The sequence below is a fragment of the Mauremys reevesii genome, linkage group 16 (assembly GCF_016161935.1).
Source record: "Mauremys reevesii isolate NIE-2019 linkage group 16, ASM1616193v1, whole genome shotgun sequence".
In the NCBI taxonomy this organism is placed as follows: Eukaryota; Metazoa; Chordata; order Testudines; family Geoemydidae; genus Mauremys; species Mauremys reevesii.
In genome coordinates, this window is record NC_052638.1 from 20,795,893 (window position 1) to 20,821,652 (window position 25,760).

The window sequence follows — 25,760 nt, forward strand, 5'->3', positions numbered from 1 at the left end:
TAACTGCACAGAATATTTATATAATACACAACTGAGAGAACACAACATATGCACGTAGACTCCATTAACTTGGTTTAACTGTTGCTTTTCCACATAAAACAGTCAACTGGCTCTGGGGGGGAAAGAAAGCCATTTTAAACCAACTTTATTGGCAAACATTAAAACTAGAGTTGTTTAAACTCTGCAAGACAGCTAAATTGAGGAGCAAATCTTCAGCAGTAGAGTAGTAGGATAACATACAGATTAGCAGAGAGGGCAGAACAATCTAGCTCCTGCCCACTATTTAGCTTTTTAGAGACACCTCCCCACCCCGTGCTTGCAATAGAGGCAGAGGCATGCCATATTGTAGCTGTCAAATCTTCAGTCTGCTATAATTAATGTAACTTAAAGTAAGGTCCCACCACCTATAAGGGTGGGTCACTTTTCCATATAATACTCTTACCTACTTATAACTATGGATATTTCAACTGTATTTCTATAATATTACATATTAGCAAGGTCTTAGAGTCCCCATTACAATAACCTCTTGGAGGAGGGCCACTAGCTGGCATAAAATTAGTAGTGATGTTTAGCAGAAGAGCACAATTTCTCTCCTGGAGAAAGCACACCTTTATAATGTAGAGGGAGGAGTTATTGTCCAAGCTTAGTACAAATTTGATGGGACCTGTCATAAACAGATAGTTAAGGGTTAAGGTCTCTTTTACCTGTAAAGGGTTAACATGCAGTACCTGATGACCACCTGACCAGAGGACCAATCAGAGACAAGATAATTTCAAATCTCTGTGGAGGGAAGCCTTTGTGTAAGTGTTCGTTCTCTTTTTGGATCTAAGAGAGGCCAGACATGTCTCCAAGTTCTCCTGGAGTAGTTCCTACTATTCAATAGTAAGTATTAATTAGAAAGGCGGATTAGTCTTATAATTTGATTTCTACATTTGCAATTGTGTGTTTGCTGAAGGAAATTCTTTATTTCTGTTTGCTGTTACTTTGCTTTTACTGAGAAAGAAAGGAGGGGGGATTCTCTCCAGAGATTAATAAGTTTAGACCCTGTGTATTGTTCCATCTTGGATTACAGAGACAAGTTACTTTCTTTTTATTCTTTAATAAATCTTTTCTGTAAAGGACTTGGTTAATCTTTCTTTGGGTGGATTCTCAGGGAAAGGGAAGGGGGAGGCATCCCTCTGTAATTAGATCCCGGTATCTCTCCTAGGAAAAGGGAGGGGGGAGGAAGCAGGGGGGGAATGGTTTATTTCTCCTAGGTATAAGAACTCCATGGATTTGGGGCTCTTGGGATTCCCCAAGGATTTTTGGGAAGGACTGTGTCCCAATACGCATACCTTATTGGGTGGTGGCAGCTTTTACCAGATCTAAACTAGGATTTTTAGTTTAGAGGGAAACCAGTGCAGGTCCCCATTTTGGAATCCAACAGCTCTAAGTGGGGGTGAGACCTATGACAGGACCCCTATAGTTCTTATTCAGAGAGTGAGGTACAATCCCCTCCATCAATATACATTATGTGAAACTTCGCTATCTTTGTTTTGATTTGCAGATTGAGACACTGATATTAGTGAGAAAAGCAGAGTTTCCTCACATGGCAGGCAGACAGACAGACAGGAGGAGAAGAAAGACTTCTGCCCTTTCTTTAGAAGCAATATCACTGACCGGACTCAGTAAAACAGATCTATACAAAGGCTGTCTCTTCCTAGTAAAGGAAAAATGTTGCTTCAAGTAAGTTAAAGTTGAAGCAACATTTCTCCCTTACTAGAAATAGTTTGTTCCTTGCATAGATGATTTGAAGATTAAGTGCCAGGACTTCTGTGCAATCTTAGACTATTTACAAATTACTGGTTCTGTAAACTTACCACTAGGTTATGAATATGCTGAACTGTGTCATCATTAAGCAACTCGACATTGATGTTATGGAGGTCTTCACCAGCAGAACAGAGAGTCTGAGCATAATCACAAAGTGATTGAGATATTCAGCATGTTTCATGTGACTCACCATTATCAATTTTTCTTACAACCATGCACTGAAGTTGAGTTGAGGGATATGTTTAACAGCTTTATTGGCTCACAAAACATTCTGCCCAAAAAGTGTTAGTCTGCACAGGTCTCCTTCCAACGTATCACTGGCTTTAGTTATGACTGACATTCTGAACACAACATAATGGCCCATTAAACTAGGGTTGCTGCTGGTCAAGAAGCCAAATCTAAGTGGAAATAATTCAAGAAACAAGAGTTCTCAGCACACCCAGGGCACAGTGAGGTGTCAGTCTTGTTAGCTAACCAATATCCATCAACTTTCACAGCCAGAATCCCATCTTTCAAAGTCAGCAGTAGTGCAGACTGAACCAAGTTATTCACAGAATTTCTTTAGCCCAAGTCTCAGAGTAGCAGCCGTGTTAGTCTGTATCCGCAAAAAGAACAGGAGTACTTGTGGCACCTTAGAGACTAAGGAATTTATTTCAGCATAAGCTTTCGTGGGCTACAGCTCACTTCTTCGGATGCATAGAACGGAACACACAGCCAGGAGATATTTATACATACAGAGAACATGAATAAATATGTATGTATAAATATCTCCTGGCTGTGTGTTCCGTTCTATGCATCCGAAGAAGTGAGCTGTAGCCCACGAAAGCTCATGCTGAAATAAATTTGTTAGTCTCTAAGGTGCCACAAGTACTCCTGTTCTTTTAGCCCAAGAGTTCAGTTATTTTAGACTGTATGTCCTAGTGAAGCCGTAGGGGAAATACAGTAACTCCTCACTTAAAGTTGTCCCGGTTAACATTGTTTCATTGTTATGTTGCTGATCAAATAGGGAACATGCTCGTTTAAAGTTGTGCAATGCTCCCTTCTAACATCGTTTGGCAGCCGCCTGCTTTGTCCACTGCTTGCAAGAAGAGCAGCCCGTTGCAGCTAGCTGGTGGGGGCTTAGAACCAGGGTGGACCAGCAGCCCCCCCATCAGCTCCTCGCTCCCCATAGTTCCCTGTGCAGCAGCTCCCAGCAGGCTAGCAATTGCAGCTGACCCTCCCACACTGCCATGTGCTGCTCCTGCCCTCTGCCTTGGAGCTGCTCCCCAAGACTCCTGCTTGCTGTGCAGGGGAGGAAGAGGGGGGTAATGTCAGAGTGTCCCCCTCTCCCCTGCATCCCACTTACCCCATCTTCCATAGAGCAGGGGGACACATGACAGGACTCAGGACAGAGGGAGCTTGCTGGCAGCAGCAGCTGCGGTCTGAGCAAGCTGATCTAATTAACAAGGCAGTGTACTTAAATGGGAAATGCGCATCTCTTTCTCAAACACACACACACACACACACAGTCTGCAATGCTCTTTCCCCTCTCTCCATTCCTGCTGCCTTGTAGACTGAGAGTTAACCCTTGAAGGCTCAGCAAATTGCTAGTTCATCATTTAGCAGGAAGGTGTTCCCTGGAAGATATCCCACCCTCTGACTCCTCCACCTCAACCAAGCTGCACAATCATCATCACTGTGTACCACTATTAAATTGTTTGTTTAAAACGTGTGTGTGTGCGAGAGAGAAAAAATTCCCTGGAACCTAACCCCTTCATTTACATTAATTCTTATGGGGAAATTGGATTCATTTAACATCGTTTCGCTTAAAGTCGCATTTTTCAGGAACATAACTACAATGTTAAGTGAGGAGTTACTGTACATCAAATAGTTATTTCACCTCAGTAGGCCTGGTCAGTATAGTCATTGGTATGATACCTAGAAAGCTTCATCATATGTCCAAGCGTTCGGACAAGATTCTAAGTCATTTACTAAACTGACACTAACGCAATATTTAGCTGTTACCACTCAAGAAAGATCTTAGAGTCATTGTGGATAATTCTCTGAAAACATACACTCAATGTGCAGCAGCAGTCAAAAAAGCAAACACAATGTTGGGAATCATTAAGAAAGGTATACCTAATAAGACAGAAAATATATTGCCTCTCTATAAATCCATGGAACGCTCACATCTTGAATACTGCATGCAGATGTGGTCATTCCATCTCAAAAAAGATATTGGAATTGGAAAATGTTCAGAAAAGGGCAATAAAAATGATTAGGGGTATGGAACTGCTGCCATATGAGGAGCGATTAATAAGACTGGGACTTTTCAGCTTGGATAAAAAAAAAGATGTCTGGGGGGGGTATGATAGAGGTCTATAAAATCATGACTGGTGTGGAGAAAGTAAATAAGGAGGTGCTATTTACTCCTTCTCCTAATACAAGAACTAGGGGTCACCAAATTAAATTAATAGCAGCAGGTTTAAAAACAAACAAAAGGAAGTATTTCTTCACACAATGCACAGTCAACCTATGGAACTCTTTGCCAGAGGATGTTGTGAAGGCCAAGACTATAACAGAGTTCAAAAAAGAACTAGATAAATTCATGGAGGATAGGTACATCAAAGGCTATTAGCCGGGATGGGCAGGGATGGTGTCCCTAATCTCTGTTTGCCAGAAGCTCGGAACAGGCGACAGGGGATGGATCACCTGATGATTACCTGTTCTGTTCATTCCCTCTGGGGCACCTGGCATTGGCCACTGTCAGAAGACAGGATACTGGGCTAGATGGACCTTTGGTCGGACCCAGTATGGCCATTCTTATGTTGTTATAATATGGAAAGTTAATAGAAATGTTCACTTCAGAAAAAGTGACCATTTTGAAAAGCCATTTTGTTTACAAGCTGCTCACTTAACTGTAGCAACTGCTACTGCTGGCAAAGACAGGAAAAAAAACATTTTCCAGATACCCCTTTGTTTATATATTTGCCAGAGACAGATCATCTAAAGCAAGTGAAACTGAAAAGTTAAGGTTTACTACCTTTCCATCAGCCAGAGGTATATTAACAAATGGAACAGCTTTTTCCCGAGGCACCGAGTTACTTCTTAGTGACATGGCTTGGACTTTTTCTCTCGTAGGTACAGTTCTTGAGACAGCCATTTGTTGTAATCTAGAAGTGGAATAGAAGAATAGAGTTTCACCTCTAATAAATTGCATTTTCATGTCCTATTGAGAGCCATTAGAGCCAATGTGATTCAGTAATAGCCAGTTTTGTAATGGGTGCACTTAATGGGTCCTCATTTTCTACTTTGTTCTACAAACCATTTAGAACTAACACTAAAGAAAACCCAAACATCTTATCATCTTGAAGGTAGTAGTGTTTATTGGCACCACCAGGTAATATTTTGCCAGTCTGGCAGGGTGCAATACAACTGAGAAATTCTAAGCCAATGATCAATCTTCAGTTGGGATTGGACATTTACATGGAGAAGAACAGTCTCCAGTTATCACAGTGAACACTAACACTCACCCTAAAGCATCAGTTTTTAAGCAAGTCTAATTATTAGGGAGTAGGAAAAGACTCATTAGCAACAGATTATCCAGGACTGAACTACTGCAGGGTTTCTTGCACCTTCCTCTGAAGCATCTGATGTTGGCTACTTTCAGAGGCAGGAGACTGGAGTAGGTGGATGACAGGTCTGACATGGAATTCCTATATTTCCCTTGTACTTAACATTATTTTGTACTGTAGTCAAAGGCAGGCTCCAATATTTGAGAGCAAGTATAATGTTTTAGGCATCTTTAACCTGAAAGAGACAGATGCTTGACACAATGGCATAATAATAGCAGGCCAGGGTAATGCTGTGAACCACTTTGTGGCGTCAGGGCTGAATTTGGCTATCTTACTATAAAGCATTTCACTTCATTCGGCAGGTTGTTTCTGCCAGAAGCAAGTTCAGAATTACCAGCTTTAAGAACCTTTCCAGCTACAATGTGTAGTTTAACTGATTAGAAGTATTTGTATGAATTTATACTAAATGTTGCAAGTACTTTCAACCAAGAGTGAATTATTTCAGCTAACTTAGAGGTGCTGAAAACTTGTTTCTAAATGGTTATGCTTCTGTAAACTATAGTCAACACGTAGAGAAAGCTAGTAGTTTGTGCCCCATTAAGCCAGCTTCAGAAGGTAACCTTAACGATGAAAACATAGCCAGTACCTCCAGAATTTCAGCACAAGTATAAATTGTATCCACTTCACTTCAGTCTCTTCCCCCACCCTCCTCCATGAACAGGAACTCTTTTAGAGGTAGAAGCCACCTTCCTTTCCTAAAATCCTACAATGTCAGACACTGCATTTACAAAGATCTTCATTGTCTTGTTCAAAGGAGCATTCCTTATTTGGTACCCAGATATGTATGGTAGTAAGAGTTTAAAAAGAAAAGAGATCAGTTGTGCTATGACCTGAAAGGCCTACCTTCTAGAAACACGTGGAGCAGATTTATAGTTTGCAGCTGTGCGATCAGATGTAGGAGCCTTAAAATGCCTCACATTTGGAGTAGAGAATGCAGATCTGCCAGAAAAACAGCATTTGCTTTTACACAGTACAGTACTTTTAGTCTAGAGAATTCCAGTTATGAAGCAGATATTTTAAATTCCCTAAGCAGAAGACTGGTAAGTTAAACAATGTTACAGTACTTTGTAGTTATCTAGTTAGTGTTGCTTTAAAAAAAGGCGGAGTGGGGAGGCACAGAAAAGGTGAAGTCCCTTACACAGCAAGATATCATCCACCAGAACCTAGCCTATGCAAGTAGAGGGGGCTAGAAGCAATATAGGATTATTTGTATTAGAAACTGCGTGAGAGAGCACAGTGAGCTGGACACAGTTAAGCAAAGGTTCCTATTCAGTCTCCTGGCAGTTTTAATCAAAAGTGGAGGGAGTTTTCCTATGATCAGTTCTCACAAGAATTCTTGAGAGGCCACATCTGAACCAGAGCCAGAGAACAGCCACTTCCAGTTTTGGAGCCTAATGGGCCACAAAGATTGTTTTAGAGGTAGGGATTGAAGCCCTCCCTACACACAGAATAAAGAGAGAGTTAGCTTCAGGACCTGGTGTGAGCAAAACGCGACTGAACATTAAGGAAAAGCCGTGCACCAGAGACGGATACAACAGCTTTTGCCTACCCCAGAAGCTGACTAGTTTTACAGGTCAGTTTTGTGGATTTGAAAATTATCTGTAATCCTACATTAGGCGCAGGAATAACTAAACCTACTTAAGGCTTTCTAGTTTTCTTCTCACGTACAGTATGAGTTGATTCAACATCTAGAGTACACTTTAAAAGAGGATAGAAGGTGTATGTTGAACTAGTAGACATGCTCAGAGTCTTAAAAAGTGAACAGTTGCAATACATAATTGCACAGATTTTTATGCCTATTTGACTGGAGACATCAATTCCTCTGACTCACAAATCAAAGAAGAGTAGACTTCAGCTCATCTTTGCTATAAGTAGCTCAAATAGATATTCCACTACGGATATTCATGCAAATCCCTTTCAGATGTTAAAATTAGCAAAACTACTACATAGTTTGTTATTCTTGTTAACTGAAGCATGTCAGGTTACCTAAAGGCTACTTTCCTCCATTAAACGTTGTCTGCAATTAAAGATTAACTAGATATTTTTATATTATACACACAATTGGATGCACAAGTGTATACATTCAAATGGATTGCACTATATCCCTTTAGCAGCCACCCCATTTGGGGGGAGGGGGATGGGACAAAAGTCATCTGATTAAAATTTACTTCAGTAGAGTAAATCACACAAAATCTGATCCAGCTTGTGTAATGTTCATTAAATGCTTTCTTCGTAGCAGAGTTAAAAATCACGGCGATTTCTTTGAAAAGCCACTCAGTCCAAATAAATTACAAAAATTACTCTAGATCATAGTCTTACCTAGAAAGAGAATGGTTTTCTTTGAGATGTGTGCCAGAAGCTAAAGAAACCAGTGATTTTGTTTTAGACACCTTAAAACAAATACATAAAAAATTAAGCATTGTTAGAATAAATGACATTACATGTAATAGGACTGAGAATTTCAGATGATGAAGACTTAAACCTCCTAAAACCCCTGTTGAATAGGGAATTATACCCACTTTACAGATGAGTAAACTGAGGCATGTGAAATTCCTATGCTATGGCTTCATCGTATAGAACTATTTATGGTCTTACTTGTCCTGACAGGTCAGTACACTACATAACACTGTTTTTGAAAGAGCCATTTTGGCACATCTACACAGATGCTTGTACCACTAGATCAAGTCTTTTTGCTGGATGTGGGGGAGAAGACCCATGTCATAATGCCCAGTTGAAACCTGCAAGTCATTGAGCAAAATCAAGTCACTGAGTTGTGAGACAGAGTTAAAATTGGATAAGTTGATGCAGATGCAATGCTTTTTATCACTGTTGGTCTCTAAAAACAACCTATACAAATATGGGGAGCTATCTACTGAACACAAGGTGGGATTCAAACAAACCGAAAAATCAAGTTAGGGACTTTAGAGGATATGGTGGGACTTTAATGATTCAGCAGGATGGACCCTTACCAGAGAGTTACTCAATTTCAGGAGGAGACTTAAAAAATAGTGCTGAGTTTACAGCAAATTATTGTTGTACATACTTTTATTAATTCATTATCTGTTGACTACAAAACTACTTCACAATAGGATTTTATATTAAAATTAATTAATTAAAATAAGCATATTGAACCGCAGCTGATTCTGAATTAAGAATAGTTCATACTTTTTTTTTTTTTTAAATAAATAGTTTATTTTAAGATGACAAGCAGGCAACTGACCAGGGACCAACTGAGGTAGCCTCAGGTTTCAGGACAGATCTAGTCCTGGTTATTTTCCTTGAACACATACCTTTTTAGATGCTTTTCTGGCAGGCACAGTCTCCTCATCTTTATATTCAACAATTGTAGTTACCTTAACTACAAAAAAGACAATTCAAAGTGGATTAGAAATACATGGAATATTAATAGCTCCAGTGATGGGCACAACGACAAGTCCATTTAGCTCTACATTGACTGTTAGTAGACAAACAGCAATTGATTCCACCATTTGATGGCCATTTGGCACTCGGTTCAATGCTTAGGTGGATTGCAAGTGTGCCCAACATCATAACTACTATATATGGATCTCCACCCTCACTGACATATCTGGGATGCCAAGGATACCAAGCCACTCTCTCACTCTTAGAAATGACCCCTTCCAGAGTAGGTTCAGACCACTGTGACAGAGGTGCACCGTTTCTACTGCACCTGTTTTGAGATTAAAGAGATGAAGTGGACCAACTTCGGTTGGTGAGAGAGACAAGGTTTCAAGCTACACAGAGCTCAGGTCTGAGAAAGGTACTAAGAGTGTCACAGCTAAATACAAGATCAGATAGACAGATAGTATATATTCTAAGGCAGGGGTCCCCAACCCCCGGTCCGCGGCCCGGTACCAGTCCGCGGCCTCTTAGAAACCGGGCCGCGAACCGACCCAGTGGAGCTTCCGCAGGCATGCCTGCGGGAGGTCCAGCTGAGCCGCGGGACGAGCGCTCCCTCCGCAGTCGTGCCTGCGGGAGGTCCGCTGCTCCCGGGGCTCAGCTGGAGCTTCCGCAGGCACGCCTGCGGAAGCTCCACTGGAGCCGGTGGACCTCCCGCAGGCGTGCCTGCGGAAGCTCCAGCTGAGCCCCGGGAGCAGCGGACCTCCCGCAGGCACGCCTGCGGAGGGTCCGGCAAACGAAACCGGTCCCTGGACCTACAAAGGTTGGGGACCCCTGTTCTAAGGGACCATTCAAGGTGAAGTGGTGCATTAACACCCTTACAGTCAGAGGACAAAAGGGGGTTAAGTGAGGTATAGATTGTTGTAATAAGCCATAAATCCAGTGTCTTTGCTAGACACTAAAAACCATGGTCTTAATAAGGTTATGAATGTCAACTCCTAAACTCATCTTTTAAGTGTGTAGGTTTCCTTTGAGGATGAGGACTGATAGGTCAGATACAGAGTGATCACTTACTCTTTTACAGACAGAGTAGTCCATCCATAGGCACCGGCTTCTGCTGGCGCTGGTGGGTGCTCAACCCAGCCCTGCCCAGACTCCACCCCTGCCCCACCCCCATTCCAACCCCTTCCCCAAAGTCCCCGCCCCAACTCCGCCCACTCCCTAAATCCTGGCCCCACCTCTTCCTGAGCACGTTGTGTTCCTGCTCCTTCCTCCTCCCTCCCAGAGCTTCTTACACCACGAAACAGCAAGCACTGGGAGGAGAAGCGGGGATGCGGTGTGCTCAGGGGAGGAGGAGGAAGCAATGTGAGTGGGGGCGGGGAGCTTGGCTGCCGGTGGGTAAAGCACCCACCAATTTTTCCCCATGGGTGCTCCAGGGCTGGAGCACCCACGCAGTCGGCACCTATGGATCCATTAGATAGGTGACTGGAATGGGACTCCCCAGGAGACTTGCAGTCTACTCCCAGCTCTGCCACTGACTTTTGTGACCTTGGGAAACTCACTTCACCTCTGTGTTCCCTTTCACCCTTTATTCAGATTGTGTGAGTGTGAGTGTGAGATATATATTTACAGTGCCCAACACAATGCTGGACCACTCTGCCTCCCCCTTTCTGCACTCCCAAATATCTGTTGGGACTTTTAATAAGACTGGAACTTTTCAGCCTGGAAAAGAGACGACTAAGGAGGGGGAAATATGATAGGAGGTCTATAAAATCATGACTGGTGTGGAAAAAAAATAAGGAAGGGTTATTTACTCCTCATAAACACAAGAACTAGGGGTCACCAAATGAAATTAATAAGCAGCAGGTTTAAAACAAACAAAAGGAAGTATTTCCTCACACAACGCACAACCTGTGGAACTCTTTGCCAGAGGATGTTGTTAAGGCCAAGGCTAACAGGGTTCAAAAAAGAACTAGATAAATTCATGGAGGATAGGTCCATCAATGACTATTAGCCAGGATGGGCAGGGATGGTGTCCCCAGCCTCTGTATGCCACTTCATGACTACCTGTTCTGTTCATTCCCTCTGAAGCCCCTGGCTTTGGCCATTGTCGAAAGAAAGGATACTGAGCTAGATGGACCTTTGGTCTGACCTAGTATGGCTGTTAATATATAGGCTTTACTGTAATAAATTATATACTCAGAGTACCAAAGGGAGTCTTAACAACAACACTTCTTTTGCAGTCACTAAATCCATACCATTAATAATAATAATAATAATAAAAATAGATCAGATAATGGAAGTCCATGCCATGAAATCATTCACCTCTTTTGCTGCAATTCCTCACCAGCCTGGTATTTGGAATGTCCTCTACAGAGCAGTCATTCTAAAAGATATTTAAAGAACAAAGTGAGATCTGTACAATCAGTAAATTTCTCCAAGATATATATTTATGTTAGTCTAGGGGAGAGGGTGACTAAGTTCATAAGGTAAAGTGATACAAGGTGTTTTCAGAGACAGTTTCCAGCACGAAGTAAAGATGATGATTAGCAAATCCATTTCCAGTCACATGCACAAGACAAGATGGGAGTGAATAACTAAACTTGAAGTTGCGGCAACAATATCTGTAAGTTACCCTAAAAGGGTCAGAGACCATGTGCAGTAGTTTCACATTATTATAGGGTATTGTCTCCTGCCACATATTTTTGTCTGGCATTTTTTTTCCTTAAGTTAAGCTAATAGCAAAAAATGTTCCTTTTAAAGTTCCTTTATGTTGTCAGATTTTCCATATTTAAAGTTCTGCTTCAATTTACAAACACTTACTGCTACAACAGCGGCAGCTACAACAGCAGCTTCCTCTCTTCCTTGCAGGTCTGTTACACAAGAAAGAAAAAAAACAAAGAACACATATCCTGTTTACAGTCACTACTATTTGCTTAACTATGGTCCATGTGCTTCTAGATCAGAGATAGGTAAACTTTTTGGCCAGAGGGCCACATCTGGATATGGAAATTGTATGGCAAGACATGAACACTCATAAAATTGGGGGTTGGGGTGCAGGAGGGGGTGAGGGCTCTGGTTGGGGGTGCAGGTTCTGGGGTGGGGCCAAAAATGAGGAGTTCACAGTGTGGGAGGGGGCTCTGGGATGGGGCAGGGGGTTGCAGTGGGGGCGGGGAAGGAGGGCTCCAGCTGGGGTGCAGGCTCTGGGATGGAGCTGAAGGGTTGGGGGTGCAGGAGGTTGCTCCAGCCTGGGACAGAGAGGTTCGGAGAATGGGGGGGGGGAAAATCAGGGCTGGGGAAGGGAGTTGGGGCATGGGACGGGGTCAGGGATGCAGGCTCCAGGCAGCACTTACCTCAAGCAGCTCCCAGAAGCAGCGGCACGTGCCCCCTCTGCCTCCTACACAGAGGCATGGGCCAGGTGACTCTGCACACTGCCCTGTCCGCAGGCACTGCCCCTGCAGCTCCCATTGGCTGCAGTCCCTGGCCAATGGGAGCTGCGGGGGGGCAGCGCTTGAGGCAGGGGCACATGCAGAGACCCCTGGCTGCCCCTATGTGTAGGAGCCGGAGTGGGGACATGCTGCTGCTTCCGGGAGCTGCACAGAACGGGGCAAGCCCCCGTCCCCGCTCCCTGGCTGGAGTGCCAGAGTGGGGCAAGCCTGAGATCCCATTGCCTGGCGGGAGCTCTAGGGCCGGATTTAATCGTCTGCAGGGCCGGATGCAGCCCCAGGGTTGTAGTTTGCCTATCGCTGTTCTAGATGAAGGAGAGAGCCTGGAAGAGAACAAGTTATGCAGCTGGGAAGAAAGTTGTGGTGCACAACTGATGCAAGAAATTGACCTTGACTGGGGTGGTATGTCATTTGTACAATTTCAAGCCCTATAAGAGAGTTTTAGGGTTTGTCTCGGTGGATTAAACTGAACTTTTTGTACAACATGCTATGCCTAAACTACAAGCTGGGGAAATGTTTTGTTCTGTGGCTCATAGGTGGTTAGTCATGGAGGTCACTGGAAGTCACAGAATCCATGATTTCCAGAGACCTCCGTGACTTCAGTCTGCGGTGGTCGGGAGCTGCAGGGTCCTCCACTGCCCGTGGGGGCAGGGAGGCGGTGGCAGGGGCACCCCACAGATTCCCAGCTGCCACGAGTGGCGGGGGAACCCAGCAGCTTCCAGCCACCATGGGCTGCAGGGAAAGTCCCAAGCTCTGGACCACTGTGGGCACCCAGAGCTGCAGGCAGCAGGGGTACCCCGCAGCTCCCGGCTGCTGCAGGCGGTGGGGGTACCCTACAGCTCCTGGCCACTGCAGGCAGCAGGAGGGACCCTGGGAGCTGCAAGCGGCAGGGTTATCCCACAGCTCCCAGCTGCTGTAGGTGGTGGGGTCCCCGCAGCTCCCAGTTGTGGGCAGTGAGGACTTTGGGGCTCCGACACCCAACCCACAGTGGGAGCCCCCAGAGCTCCCAGACTCTGTGTAGCTGCCCTGCTGCAGGCAGCGTGGAGACCTGCAGATCCCCATTATGTCACAGATATTTTTAGTAAAAGTCACGGACAGGTCACAGTTTCCATGAATTTTTCTTTATTGCCTGTGACCTGTCCATGACTTTTACCAAAAATATGCATGACAAAATCTTGGCCAAAATCACATCAGTGGTAGTACCAGGATTAGAATGTATTTGTCTCCTGATATCAGTCCCATGTTAGGTCTATTAGCCTGTGCAACCTGAATGTGAAATTCTTTTCATTTCACAGAGTATGGATGATCTTTGAAAAATTTATAGACTCCGTGCAGGAATCTTTTCCCAGAATAAGTGTATTTTCAAAGTGCTTGCAGTTGGTCAGTGTAAGCAGGGTTCTGATTGCTTTCTTGCTTTCAGCAATCTTAATTTTCAGACAAAATGATCATTTAGAACATTAACATTTTAAAATTATATAAATGACTAAGCTTGCAAAATTTACTCAAATGTCAGTGGATAAACAGACATTCTGTATGTTCGTGACTGGAAGGTGATTCTATAGTATCATGTGCGTTAAAGAGCAACTGCCCATCTGATTAACTATAACAATAAATATTTAAAAACCTGCAGCGCAGATAGACAAAGTCTGATATTCATTGGTAGGTTTTCAGAATAGTGCGTCAGTCACCAATCTCACTTAGCTGATTAGCCCACATAAATGCTTGTCTAAAATGAGGTTTTTAAATTTTTCTGGCTGGGAGCTGCCCCACCATAGTGCTGAGGGTTCAATGTTTTCCTTTTTTGCTTCTTCTTCCTGTTGTTGTTTTTTGTAAACATGGCCCTTCCACACATACCTTTATGGTCTGAGGAACTGTGCTCAAATTACAGCTACAGTAAAACTAGCTTCTTGAACAGGTTTAGCAGTCCAACATGGAAATGGCCAAACTGTATTTCAAAATCAGTTGAAAATCAGCTTTGTCTGGGCCAACCATTCTAACTAACACTTTCCACTGTTGCCACCATTGAGGGGAAACTTTAGGGCTGTTTACTAAACTTTAGTTTAATCCACCGACAGATTCATATTATTTTTCATAGCATGGCTCACTATTTAACAGAGATCACAAGAGACACCTAATAGGAAAGAACTCAAGTATTTTTATTTTTAAATGCAATGTAGCAGCTGGAAGTGAGGACACCATGTGTCCAAACGCTTCTCCATGAACCACCAGGAACTGCTCAACAGACCACCAATTTTTCCCCGTGGGTGCTCCAGCCCCAGAGCACCCACGGAGTCAACGCCTGTGTTCATAAGTACAAGTTGGAATCAAAACTGTCTTAAGCCTAGTTACTTACATGTTGAGAAGATTTGATAGCACAGGGTTCTATTGCTTGGAGTCTTTAAATCTAGACAAAGTGTCTTTCTAATATGTAGAAGCTCACACAGAAGTTCTGGGTTTGATGCAGGAGTTACTGGGTGAAGTTCTATGGCCTGTTTTATACAGGTCAGACTAGCTGACCATAATAATAATTTCTAGTCTTTATCTAGGATTGCATCACAATTAAAATTTAATAAATTGACTCAATCAAGGAAGTAGCTGATCAAAAAGTCATAAGCAAATAACAGTCTACACAGAGGTTCTCAAACTTCAGCAACCTGAGGACCCCCATTTTGATTTTAAAATTTTCAGGGACCCCCCAAGCTCTACCCCTTCCCCCAAGGCCCCACCCAACCTCTTCCCACCCCCCACTCACTCCATCCCCCCTCCCTCCGTCACTCACTCTCCCCCACCCTCACTCACTTTCACCAGGCTGCGGCAGGGGGTTGGGATCAAGAGGCGGTGCAGGGGAGGGAATTTGGGTGCAGGAGGGGGTGAGAGGTATAGGTTCTAGGAGGGAGTTTGGGTGTGGGGTGCGGGCTCTGGACTGGGTCAGGGGGTTGGAGTGCAGGAGGGGGTGAGACCAGGCAGAACTTACCTGGGGCTTACCTTACCCCAGTGGCTCCCGAAAGCGTCTGGTACATCTCTCTGACAGCGGCTCCTTGGCAGGAGGGTCAGGGGGTCTCCACACACTGGCACTGCCTGCAGGAACTGCCCCTGCAGCGCCCATTGGCTGCAGTTCCCAGCCAATGGGAGCTGCGGAGTCAGCGCTCAGGAGGGGGCAGCGCACAGAGACTCCCTGGCCCTCCCCCAGGGGCTGTAGGGACGTACCGTCCGCTTCCAGGAGCAGCGCAGCACCAGGGCAGGTAGGTAGCCTGCCTTACCCCCACTGCACCTCTGGACTTTTACTGCCTAAAAGCTCCCTGTTTGGCTTCAGCAGCCTCTGGGAGATACAGCAGTTCCCCGGCATTGAGGCACTAGGAGGAAAGGGGAGGAGTTGATCAGCAGGGCCCAACGGAAGCCCTGGAGTACCCTCGGGGATCCCCAGGGGTCCACAGACCCATTTGAGAAACACTGGCCTACAGGGAGGTTTAGAGCTACACTTAAGACATGAAAGTAGATAGTGTTATCCATGCTGTCTACAAGCATGCATTCCAAGAAAAACACACTTACTAAGCAAGTCTTTTCTTTTCATTTTTCTGACAGCAACTGGCATCTTCAGTAACTCCACTCTAAATGTTTTCTCAGCTGTTTGCAAAAGTGAATCAATTTCTTTCTTCATTTCTTGAAGATTCTCTTTGGCTTCAAATAAAAAAAACCGAAACTGTTGCTAAGTGTACAATACATTTCCAAGTTCATTAATAGTTTGCCTGTTGGATAGTACCTTTGTTCCAGTCAAAGAATTAAGATTATGTATTTACAGGGGTCAGTTTGACTAGAAGTTCAGCTTAATTCAAAGTAGATTTTAAGTTATCGAATGCCACATGTTTCTAGAATCTGGCTGTCCTCAAACTGGTAAACAAGTCAACATTTTAAAACTAGCATTATCCTTATTAAGGTACTTACATGCCCTCATCACCTTAATAGTCAAGCGTCTCACCATTATTCATTAAGCCTCAGGACACGCCTGGAAGATATGGAAATACCATCCCATTTTTACAGATAGATGAGAGATTATCCAGCTTGCCCAAGGTTACAAAGACAAACTGAAACCAGATCTTCTAAATCCCAGTACAGTGCTACACACACACACACACTTTCCCAGAGAGAAAAATCCTAGATTAGCCATTAAGTGGAGGGAAGGAAAGAGACTGCATAAAGTTAAGTTTAACAACATTTCAGGTAAATAAAGTGTATTTCTTTATTTAAAGAGGGATGATAAAGCTATCATTGCCTGCATATGAGTTAGCAAACCAATTTGTAGTGTCATACCTAGGAGAAAAAGTCTAAGGGTTGATTTTTCAAAGGTGCTGAACAAATCTATGGCTGTTCAGCAACTTAAACTAATAGTTTGGCCTCTTTTGAAGACTAATGGTGGGTAGTCATTAGGTGCCTTGACAGGCAGTTTACAATATAAAAAGTTAACATTTAGTAAGTTGTGCATTTGCAAAAGCTATATTTCTTTATTGTTGTATTGCAAGCTGCTTGAATTGCCAGACTGATCTGATCAAATGTAGACTTCAGTAGCCGTTTCCCATTGGTTTCAGTGCAGATGGTCAGTAAATATTAGAAGGCCTCTGTTGATTTTTAATGTAATAGTTCCAAGAAGTCTATTTCAACTAATTTCATTAGAAATCCTTAGACTATAATAAGTCAGTTTGTTGCCTCTGACAATGTCAATAGGAAGCTTACATATCAGGACTGATGTCACATGCAGTTTTTTTTAACTAGACATTGATTATGTAGTTAGAAATCAAATGTAAATACATGTATTTATTAGTTCTGCAGACAATAGTCATCCCAACAGGAGCTGAACAGGGCAGTTCTGTGCGCCAATGCTTAAGTTGAAAGTGCAGATGAAAAGTTTCCACATTCCTAAGAACATGAACTGACCCATGAATTCTATGAAGATGCTAATCCCATTATCTACAACCAGACTTTATCTACTAGTGCCCACGTTTGTTCATTTTCTTTTTAAATACGAGTTTCCATTTGTCAGTGTGTCTTTCTTTCAAGTGCTTCTCCATTTCCCCTTTTAAGGCACCACTCTTAATGAACTACATCTAAGAAGGGATTGTAAAGAACACCAAAGCAAACATTTAAGACGTATTTTCTAACTGGAAGTTGTGCTGTTTTTCTGGGCTAGGTGCCGAGGACAGGAGGCGGGCCACAGGGGGCATCCCAGCCCAAGAGGAAGGATGCACTTGGTAAGTGTGATAAATATCCCTCTTCCTCCTTCACGCTACCAATCAACTGGCATCAGCCTCAGTAACCGTGATTGTGCCTCACGGCGCCCACCTCACTATGCAGAGCGGGCCATGGCCGGCGCCCCCCCTCCCCGAGTAACTCTGCTGAGGGGAGGCCACTGGCTCCGGTTTGGCCCCGCAGTGGGGGGGAGGGGGGCGGGTGTCAGATTTGACCCAATACCCAGGAAGCCGAATAACCTGGTGAGCAGCTTTAGTCCCAGACGCTGGGCCAGCCCGTCCGTGGCGGGAGAGCGGCCGCCCCGGAGCCCCTCGGCGGGGGAGCCCCCTCCGCACGGAGACTCACCTGCCGGCCGGCCGCCCCCGGCTGAGGCCCCCGGGGCAGAGGGAGATGCGCGGGCCGGGAACGGAGAAGGCCCAGCAGCCACCACCCCCCCGGCAGGCGGCCCCTGGCCAGCCTCGGCCCCCAACCCATTGCCTCGCTGGGGAGGGACAGCCCCCCACGCTGCCCGGAGCCGCGGGGCGGGGCAGCGCCTCACCCTGCTGGTTGAAGCCCCTGAGGAAGAGGCTGATCCGTTGGTCCTTCTGCGCCTGGGTCAGCGCGCCCCGCTCTGTCTCCACACCGGAGTCGGTGCTGCGCTTCTTGCCCGCGGCAACGTGCTTCTTCAGCGACATGGCTGAGTGAGCGAGTGAGAGGCGCGCCCGCCCGCCCGCCAGCAAACGCTTATAGCCGCGGGCGGCGGCGGGACACACCCACGCAGGGACCACAGGGCTCGACACGGCGGTCGCCCCCTGCCTGGGCCGAGGAGGGGTCACACCAGGGAGCACCCCCTGCCTGGGCCTAGAGGAGGGGTCACTCTGGGAATCAACCCACCTCCCCAGGGGTAGGAGGGATACAGTCTCACCTTTATTTTTTAATCTGAAAACGTAATAATGTAAAGAAGAGTGTGTGATTGGACACTTGATAATTTAATATTATGAGTTTGGGGTACAGGCAATGGTCCCGTTAATACATTTGTTTACCTAGTTCTTTTGCCAGACTTTTTCCTCCTACCCTCTTTGACTTAATATCAGCTTACAAACATAGACTTCAAAACGCAGAAATAAGGGCAGCTTCCTCTTTACTCAGCAAAGAAGAATAAAGGAAGATAGGTAATTGTTTTATTTTAGCAGGCTGGATTATATTATGTTATTAACAGCTTGATTCTGAGCTCTTTGGAGCAGGGATTTAGAAAGGAATCCATATAAAGGGCCCAGATGGATTTCCTTCTCATGCACAGGGTCTATCTCATTATACTGCATGATCAAGGCAGAGAACTTTTTCTATCTTTTACAGCATCAACACTTAACTACATATAGTTAATTTGTAAGTGGTACTAGGATGCCCCATCTCTTTAATTGATGTGGTTTAAATTGCTTATTCAGTAAATCATTCATTAGGATCAGGATGGTATTATGCTAACCCCACTACAAACAGATGAGAAGCATAATTCCTGCTCCAAAAGCCCTTGCCACATTTCCCTGAAGAGCTTCTATAGAGGATAGGCAAGGATTTTATAGCTTGCTGGCTTACATGTAGGTATTTAGGGAAATAAGAGCTGACTTTTTGCTTAAGTAGTAGGACTGCTCTACTGACTTGCAAGGATCTAGCCCCCTTTTCTTCTCTGGCTCCAGGAACAGCTCTGGAGATTACTTGCTGCTCTCACTTTCATATATTATAGTACAATGCAGTCCAGGTCTTGTATTTCAAAAAGATATTTAAGGTTTTTTTTAATTTATTATTGTATAGATTTTTCTATCAATGGGCCCAATTTTGCATGCTGCCAATTGACTTCAGTACCATTTTCTGACATCAGCTCCCTTTAATTTTGAATTAATTCTTAATTAACGCCATCTACAGGAGTGCAATTCTGCTCTATGTGTATGGGAAAGAGGGAACTCTGCTAACTGAAGTTTATGACAAGTGCACTGAATGATGTATCTGAGGAAGTATGAAATCAACCATACATGATGTTGATGAAATGATTTATTATAGTGAGAGACCATGGAGTTAATAAATATTTCACCATACAAACTGGACATTTAGTGTCAAATGACCCAGAAGATTAAATACTACCACATCTCTGACATCTATTTTATTGTTCTGAAGTCTTGGATACATCTAAGTTAATCTAAATACAGTATTAAGAAGCACCTGTAGGTAAACAAAACCTAGAAACATGCATTAAAAAATAGATAGTCTATTAAACATTGAAGACAATGAAAATGTAAGTCTTTGTTTCTTAGTTTTTCAGTTTTGTCCCACAAAAACGTACCTGTATACTGTAGCTTGCCACAGTACATACTAATATTGTGGATGAACAGTAGAAACCCCCCACCCTTCTCTAGGAGATGCATCAGAACAAAACATATGTTCTCCCTTACAATGTCAGAAACATAAAAGGCACCATCATAGAATGTTTAGAAAACTAAAATTAGGTCACTATCCTTGATTTAAAAGTTACCTATAAGGACTGCTGCTCTGACTGGGGGGAAAAAAGCAGCTTTCAACACCCATATAGAATGTCTCTAGTATGTTGTAAACCTTGGATTGTTTTCAGGAATATCAGGTGTAAACACAAGGTAAATATAAAATCTATTGGTTTGTTAGACTACATATACTACCCAAGGAAAAAAAGCTGTTGTTACAAAAGTGTAAAAAAATATACTAACTTCCATTATTAGATTGTTGGTTATGGCAGCCACTTCCAAGCAGTGAGCCCCACACCAGATTTGACTTGGGGGGCTAATTTCAACAGCAAGAAAAAATTAATTTCTTGGATAATTTTTATTTTTTCTTGAAATATGAATGTTTTGACCTCTTATTACATGTTTTTACTTTTACATTTCTGTATAGAATTATATTAGTGCTTATGAAAGATGCCAGAGAGCTGGCAAATGAAGCGTTCTGTTTATCCATGGGTAGCAGCAACACAAGCTTTCCCAGCCTTCCCAGAGATACAACTGATGTGATGAGACCCATGTTTCCAAAGTAAAAGTTTAGTTCAGTCTCCAGGCCTCTATAACACTGCTCCGCAGTGTACCATTTTCAATTGAGGTTGCATTTTGGATATCTGTCCACTAGGAGTTGAAAGGAAGCCACTGATTCATTCCATATAGGGCATGTTTCTGAAATTTTCATAGTTTCTAAGTGCAGTCTGTTCCAGTACTATTCCATAGGCCAGTTGATGTTGTTGTAAGAGATATGGCCAATAATCATCTTTATCCTTAACACACTAGACTGATGCATCCTTTTATCCAATGTGTTAATTCACTTGTCCCTGTACTTGATTCAACTCCCAAGATTTTAACTTCCTTATTAGCACCACATGCTGAGCTAGGTATTACTAACAAAATGATATTAGTAAACAAGATTTCTAATTTACTCCTAAAGAATAAGATCTAAATTAATGATGTGAATAAATGAGATGCTGTCTCTAAACAGTGATCTGCACAAACTAAGACAAAACTTGATGAAGTTACTTAGTACCTCTGTGATTGGTAGGGGAGTTTTCAGTTCTGTGTTTGTGCTGGCAAAAGGTGCCAAATAAACATTTTTTTTGTTCCTTCACAAAATAAGAATGACACAGGTGGTACAAGCATGTTCATAATGCTGTGCCACCATACCTCATCCTGTTCTGGAAGAATCCTCTTGAGTTCAGAGTGCCCAACCCTCCATGTCCATTCAGCCTTTACTCTCCCTGCTGAGGATGCCATACATATAGCTTGTGTGATCCAGACACTTTGACTAGGAACAAGACTGAAATTACCAATTAATTTCCTTTAAGCTACATACAAACATTTGTCTGACAGAAGCATCTTTCAGTCTTTACAAAGTTGGGCTAGATTCAAACCAGTAAAGCAAAGGACTCTTTCTCCCATAACTAATCTCCTAATCATCCAGTTCCAAAGAATCATTCTCAGAGGATCAAGAGGTGCTGCAATTTTAACAGTTTTTGTGTTGGACCTTATTATTAAGGCTTAACAGTGTTCACATTTGCTTTGAAGTTGGTTGCTTGTAATAGTCAATATACACAAATGGCATGTGTGAACAGGAGACAACTCAGCTTTTTTATTTTTTTAACAAAGTGGTTATGATATGAAAAGCTCAGTGCTATTGTTCTCTCATACTTGTCTACTCTATCTTGAGCTGTGTGTGGATAAACTAGTTCATGGTCATAATTCATTGAATTTCAATTTCTTAAACTAAGACTCATACACAATATATCATATGCACTATCTCTGCCCTCAGAACTGCCTGTGCTCCACTCAGATTTTATTTAGAAATAATGTAAAGTTCAGATGCAATAGAACTTAGTCACACAAAATGATCTATCAAAGATTTTTATGAATATTCGAACAACTGCCAGTTTGATCAGATGTGGGTAACACTTTATACTCAAAAACAATAACAACCCAACCACACCTAGAATGTAGATTTTAGGATTTTTTGGGGTAAAATCTCAAACAGGAAATGGATGTTTCTGAGCAAATATGTTGGGTATCTGCATTTCTGCTTTGTAGAAGGCAATATCATCAATAGTTTTCATAAGTGACTTTCCTCCACAACCAACTAGGCCAGAAGTGTAAGTCAAGAATATAACTTCCAGTCAAGGCACAAATTAGTCTACTAGACTCTCTCTTCCCCTTCCCTCTTCATGTTTCCCCTCCCACCCACCTCTGTATAGCAGTATCTCCCACACCAGACATTAGGTTTAATTGTTCAGGAAGAAGTGTAACTTTTGCCCACATATGGGCTTTATCTAGTGTAAATGCAGTTAACTAGATGAACAGCCCATTCTCAGCACATATTGTTCATTTTCTGCATTTGCTTTGGGAAGGGGGGAAAGAGTCTGCATCTCTTTCATGCATATTCTTCAAGAAACTGTATGTGGAAGTCTTTCACTTTCTCCAGCACAATCTTCAGCTTCTCTACTGGAGGGAGAATGGTCATTCTGGAAAAAGAGAAGAAACACTGTATTGCAAAACATTTGATAAGATACATTGTAATAAACATTGAAGAAATGGAAACCTGAAAGAGACACCTCACCCCTCCCCCCGAGATACATTTCCCAAACAGTGCAGAGAAAGTAGAACTTTCAACTTTCTGCAACCTGCTTTTAAAAAGATTCCCTTATTTTCTGAATTTATGTTATAGCTACAGTTACTGTACATAGAGCACCTGGTTTTGATTGACCCGTGTACTAAAATTCCGGGGCTTGTCATCTCAGTTTTTTAAATAGAGCAAAACCTCATTAAGTGCCCCCTGCAATAGACAGTCTACTGTGGGCTACTATGTTTATTATTTTAATGTTTCTGTATCAAGCTTGTTCAGTTTACATGTGAAATGTGTTTTTTCTAACAGCCAGCCCTGCAAACTTAGCTATCTGCAAGTGAAGTTCATTCCTTCCAGCTCTTGTATTCTCACCAATAAAAAAACTGTACACAACAAATTCTGCTCTCAGTTACACAGGTACAACTGTGTCACTTGCCAGGTTTGTGAGGCACCCCTGACACCTGCCCTTAGAATGAGGAAACTTTGTCTGTACCTCCCAGGGCTGACTGTCCGAGCCATAGGCAACACAAGCACTCCCCTCTCAGTCCACCTGGGTTCTGTCCCTCATCCAGGCTAGCAATAGCCAAACTCTAACCCCTGAGTCCTCAGAACGTCCCTGCACAGTGTCCCGCCCCTTAGCCGCTGAACACTCAGAATGACCAGATCCTCTGTTCCCACAGGAACAGTACATCACAGCTTACTAGTTACACCTCAGATCACAGCTCCGCTTAACTAACAGCACTTCGATTTGTTTATAGAGAATGCAAGTTAATGTATTTAACACAGAGATTCATAGGAGAGTAAAACAGAAATATTAGAAACAAAATTACATATAAAACAAAGTCATAACAAATTCTAAAGCTTAAACTCAACTAACAAGCTGTCCTCCTGTCTAATAAGGTACTGCTTACCCCACCACCTTCTCACAGTGTTTTTCAACCAGCATAGCTCTCCTTTCATGAGATCAAGCCTGCTGGCAACTTGTCTCCCCCAGCATATCTTTCTGCACCTCTATATATACTAGCCCAGTCCTTTGTTCTTCACCTCTAAAACAGGGTCCCCTCATCCCCCACTGTTTACCTCTTCCTGTTAATTTGCCTTCTGAAGTCCCAACAATCTTTTCATTAGCATTTGACTCCGTATGCAAATAGACTTCTATTGTAAGTCACACAATATACAATGATCAGCTAAGGAGATAAGTATAGTTATCTTTTGGGGACTACTTGGGGTTATATGGTGCTGCTGAATGCAAGTGTTGTAGAATCCAGACCTTTGTTAGCATTGCACAATCAATATAACAGGGAAAATGAGCTGGCTTGTATTTTGACTTGTCCGGCTCCAACAAAACTGTTCACTGAATTCCAGTTGCAGGGCCAAATTTTGCCCTTCGTTATACCTGTGGAAGCGCATGAAAACAATAGGGTTGCCATGACCCAAGGATCTCTTGATGTCAAATACAGGGCACAGGAGTGCATAAGGGTTACAGGGATCCCCTAGGTCTGGTATTTACATTCTAGTTTGCCAAAGAGTGTCATTTAAGATTTCTACTGAAAACCTGTGTCACGCTGGTGCTCATAATCTTAGTGAAATGTATGTGTGGCTATATTTTGGAAACTATATTTGTAAGGCCTTTTAGGCTTGGCTACACTTGCAAGTTAGAGTGCATTAAAGCAGCCCCAGGTACCCTAACTCATGACCCTTCCACACTGGCAAGGCACTTGGAGCGCCTGGACTCTGTAGCTGGAGCACTCCTGGTAATCCACCTCCATGAGAAGCATAACGCTTGCCACACCTCTGCTGAAACGTCCCAGTGTCTGTGTGAACGAGGTGTTGCATTACTGCGCTTTGATCAGCCTCCAGAAACGTCCCATAATCCCCTTAAGTCAAATGACCACTCTTGTCATTGTTTTGAACTTGGCTGTAGGAATACAGATATGCCCTTTCAAAGCTCCGTTTCTGACAGCCAGCTGCTTATCTGCTCCAGGACAAAGAAAGCCATTAGTGTGGAATGCTGTTGCTGAGTGGGAGGGTGGGGAGAAGGGGGAGTTTGCTGTTGTCTGAACTTACAAGACAGCATGCTGACATGCTCTCAGCCCCCCAAAAACCCACTGTCTCTCCCGCCACATACACATAACGCACTTCCTGTCACACTCCACCCACCCCACCCCCCATTTGAAAAGCACATTGCAGCCACTTGCATGCTGGGATAGCTACCACAATGCGCTGCTCTTTGTGGCATTGCAAGAGCAGCTAATGTGTCCGTGCCAGTGTTCTTGAATCTGACAGTGTGAACACACTGCAGCACTTTCCCTATTGTGCGCTCCGAGGGCTGGTTTAACTCACAGCGCTCTACATCTGCAAGTGTAGCCATGCCCTTAATTAAAGGCAGCTCACCCAGAGGTGTAGCATGCCTTGAGACAGATTCCACCAAACAGGAGGTGGGAGACAGTTCTTGCAGAGTAAAGTGCTGCTTAGTGCAAGTAAGGGCGGCAGTCAGGCCCAAAAATAGCTAAAGAAAACCCCACACCTTATTTCAGTAAAGTGAGCAAACATTACTCAAGGTACACAGGAACTGCAACTGTTCAGTGAGGTGGTGCAATTTTCACAATCACTTTTCAGTATAGAGCCATACTGTAAAATAATCATTTTAAAAGTAGACCACAGTTTCAGCAGAATTAAAGATCACTTCTAAGAACCAGTATTTTCTGATCCCTTGAGTGTTCACTTAGATACCTCACTGTGCTCTGTTCTGTATATTTGGAACTGATGTTAGCAAATTGGGGAAATACTGTATGAAGCCGAATGACACAGCAAAAACCAGTCCTACTGCTCTAGATATAATTATTAGCTATACAGAGTATGCCCAAGAAAAAAAAAAAGGTTGGTATCACAAACAAATGTGAATTAGTCCAAGTCTGTTTTTCATACAGGACATGCTGTAAGAACCTTAACAGTTTTATTTATTTAGTAAAGAGAAAGATTGTAACAACTGGATTCTTACAATACACTGTAATTTGCTATTAAACAGATACTGCACCTGAAGTGGTAACTTCCTTCTCTTTGGCCAAATCCACTGCCAGGTACAACACAGATTCCCGTTTCTTCCAAAAGTTTCATACAGTAGAATAAGTCAGGGGCCATTTCATGAGCCTGAGAAAAAAGAGATTGAATTTTATAAGTAATTTTTCATCTCCAGATC

The 25,760-nt window shown here is 43.3% G+C and overlaps 2 protein-coding genes across 6 annotated transcripts in view; both read right to left on the reverse strand.

Annotated features, from left to right (window-relative positions):
- On the reverse strand, positions 1-18,191 carry LOC120384601 (borealin-2-like). 2 transcript variants are annotated; one of them, XM_039503558.1, is made up of 10 exons: positions 18,006-18,189; positions 15,776-15,904; positions 11,604-11,653; positions 11,106-11,166; positions 8,714-8,781; positions 7,743-7,813; positions 6,267-6,362; positions 4,832-4,961; positions 1,860-1,946; positions 1-112 (listed from the first exon to the last, which is right to left on the reverse strand). In XM_039503558.1, exons 1-10 carry the CDS (start codon positions 18,139-18,141, stop codon positions 65-67), a joined length of 876 nt encoding a protein of 291 aa, XP_039359492.1. In that variant the 5' UTR covers positions 18,142-18,189; the 3' UTR covers positions 1-64. The 2 variants fall into 2 exon arrangements, with proteins under 2 accessions (XP_039359492.1, XP_039359493.1); XM_039503559.1 differs by lacking the exon at positions 1-112 and adding an exon at positions 629-664 and having other exon boundaries at positions 18,006-18,191.
- A 1,395-nt stretch (positions 18,192-19,586) lies between these two features.
- GPT2 (glutamic--pyruvic transaminase 2) overlaps positions 19,587-25,760 on the reverse strand; it is a 52,981-nt gene continuing 46,807 nt past the window's right edge. For all 4 annotated transcript variants that reach the window (XM_039503557.1, XM_039503555.1, XM_039503556.1 and 1 more), the window contains 2 exons: positions 25,599-25,711; positions 19,587-22,460 (listed from right to left, as the gene is read on the reverse strand). In XM_039503557.1, the coding sequence (XP_039359491.1) occupies positions 22,370-22,460; positions 25,599-25,711 (204 nt within the window). In that variant the 3' untranslated portion in view covers positions 19,587-22,369. The remainder of the gene's footprint in view (positions 22,461-25,598; positions 25,712-25,760) is intronic.

Coding starts and splice junctions, on each gene's coding strand:
- LOC120384601 (XM_039503558.1), bottom strand. CDS start 18,141: ATGTCGCTGAAGAAGCACGTTGCCGCGGGCAAGAAGCGCAGCACCGAC. Junction 1,947..4,831: donor TACCTCTGGCTGATGGAAAG/GTAGTAAACCTT, acceptor GATTATGCTCAG/ACTCTCTGTTCTGCTGGTGA. Junction 113..1,859: donor AGCATATTCATAACCTAGTG/GTAAGTTTACAG, acceptor TTTCCCCCCCAG/AGCCAGTTGACTGTTTTATG.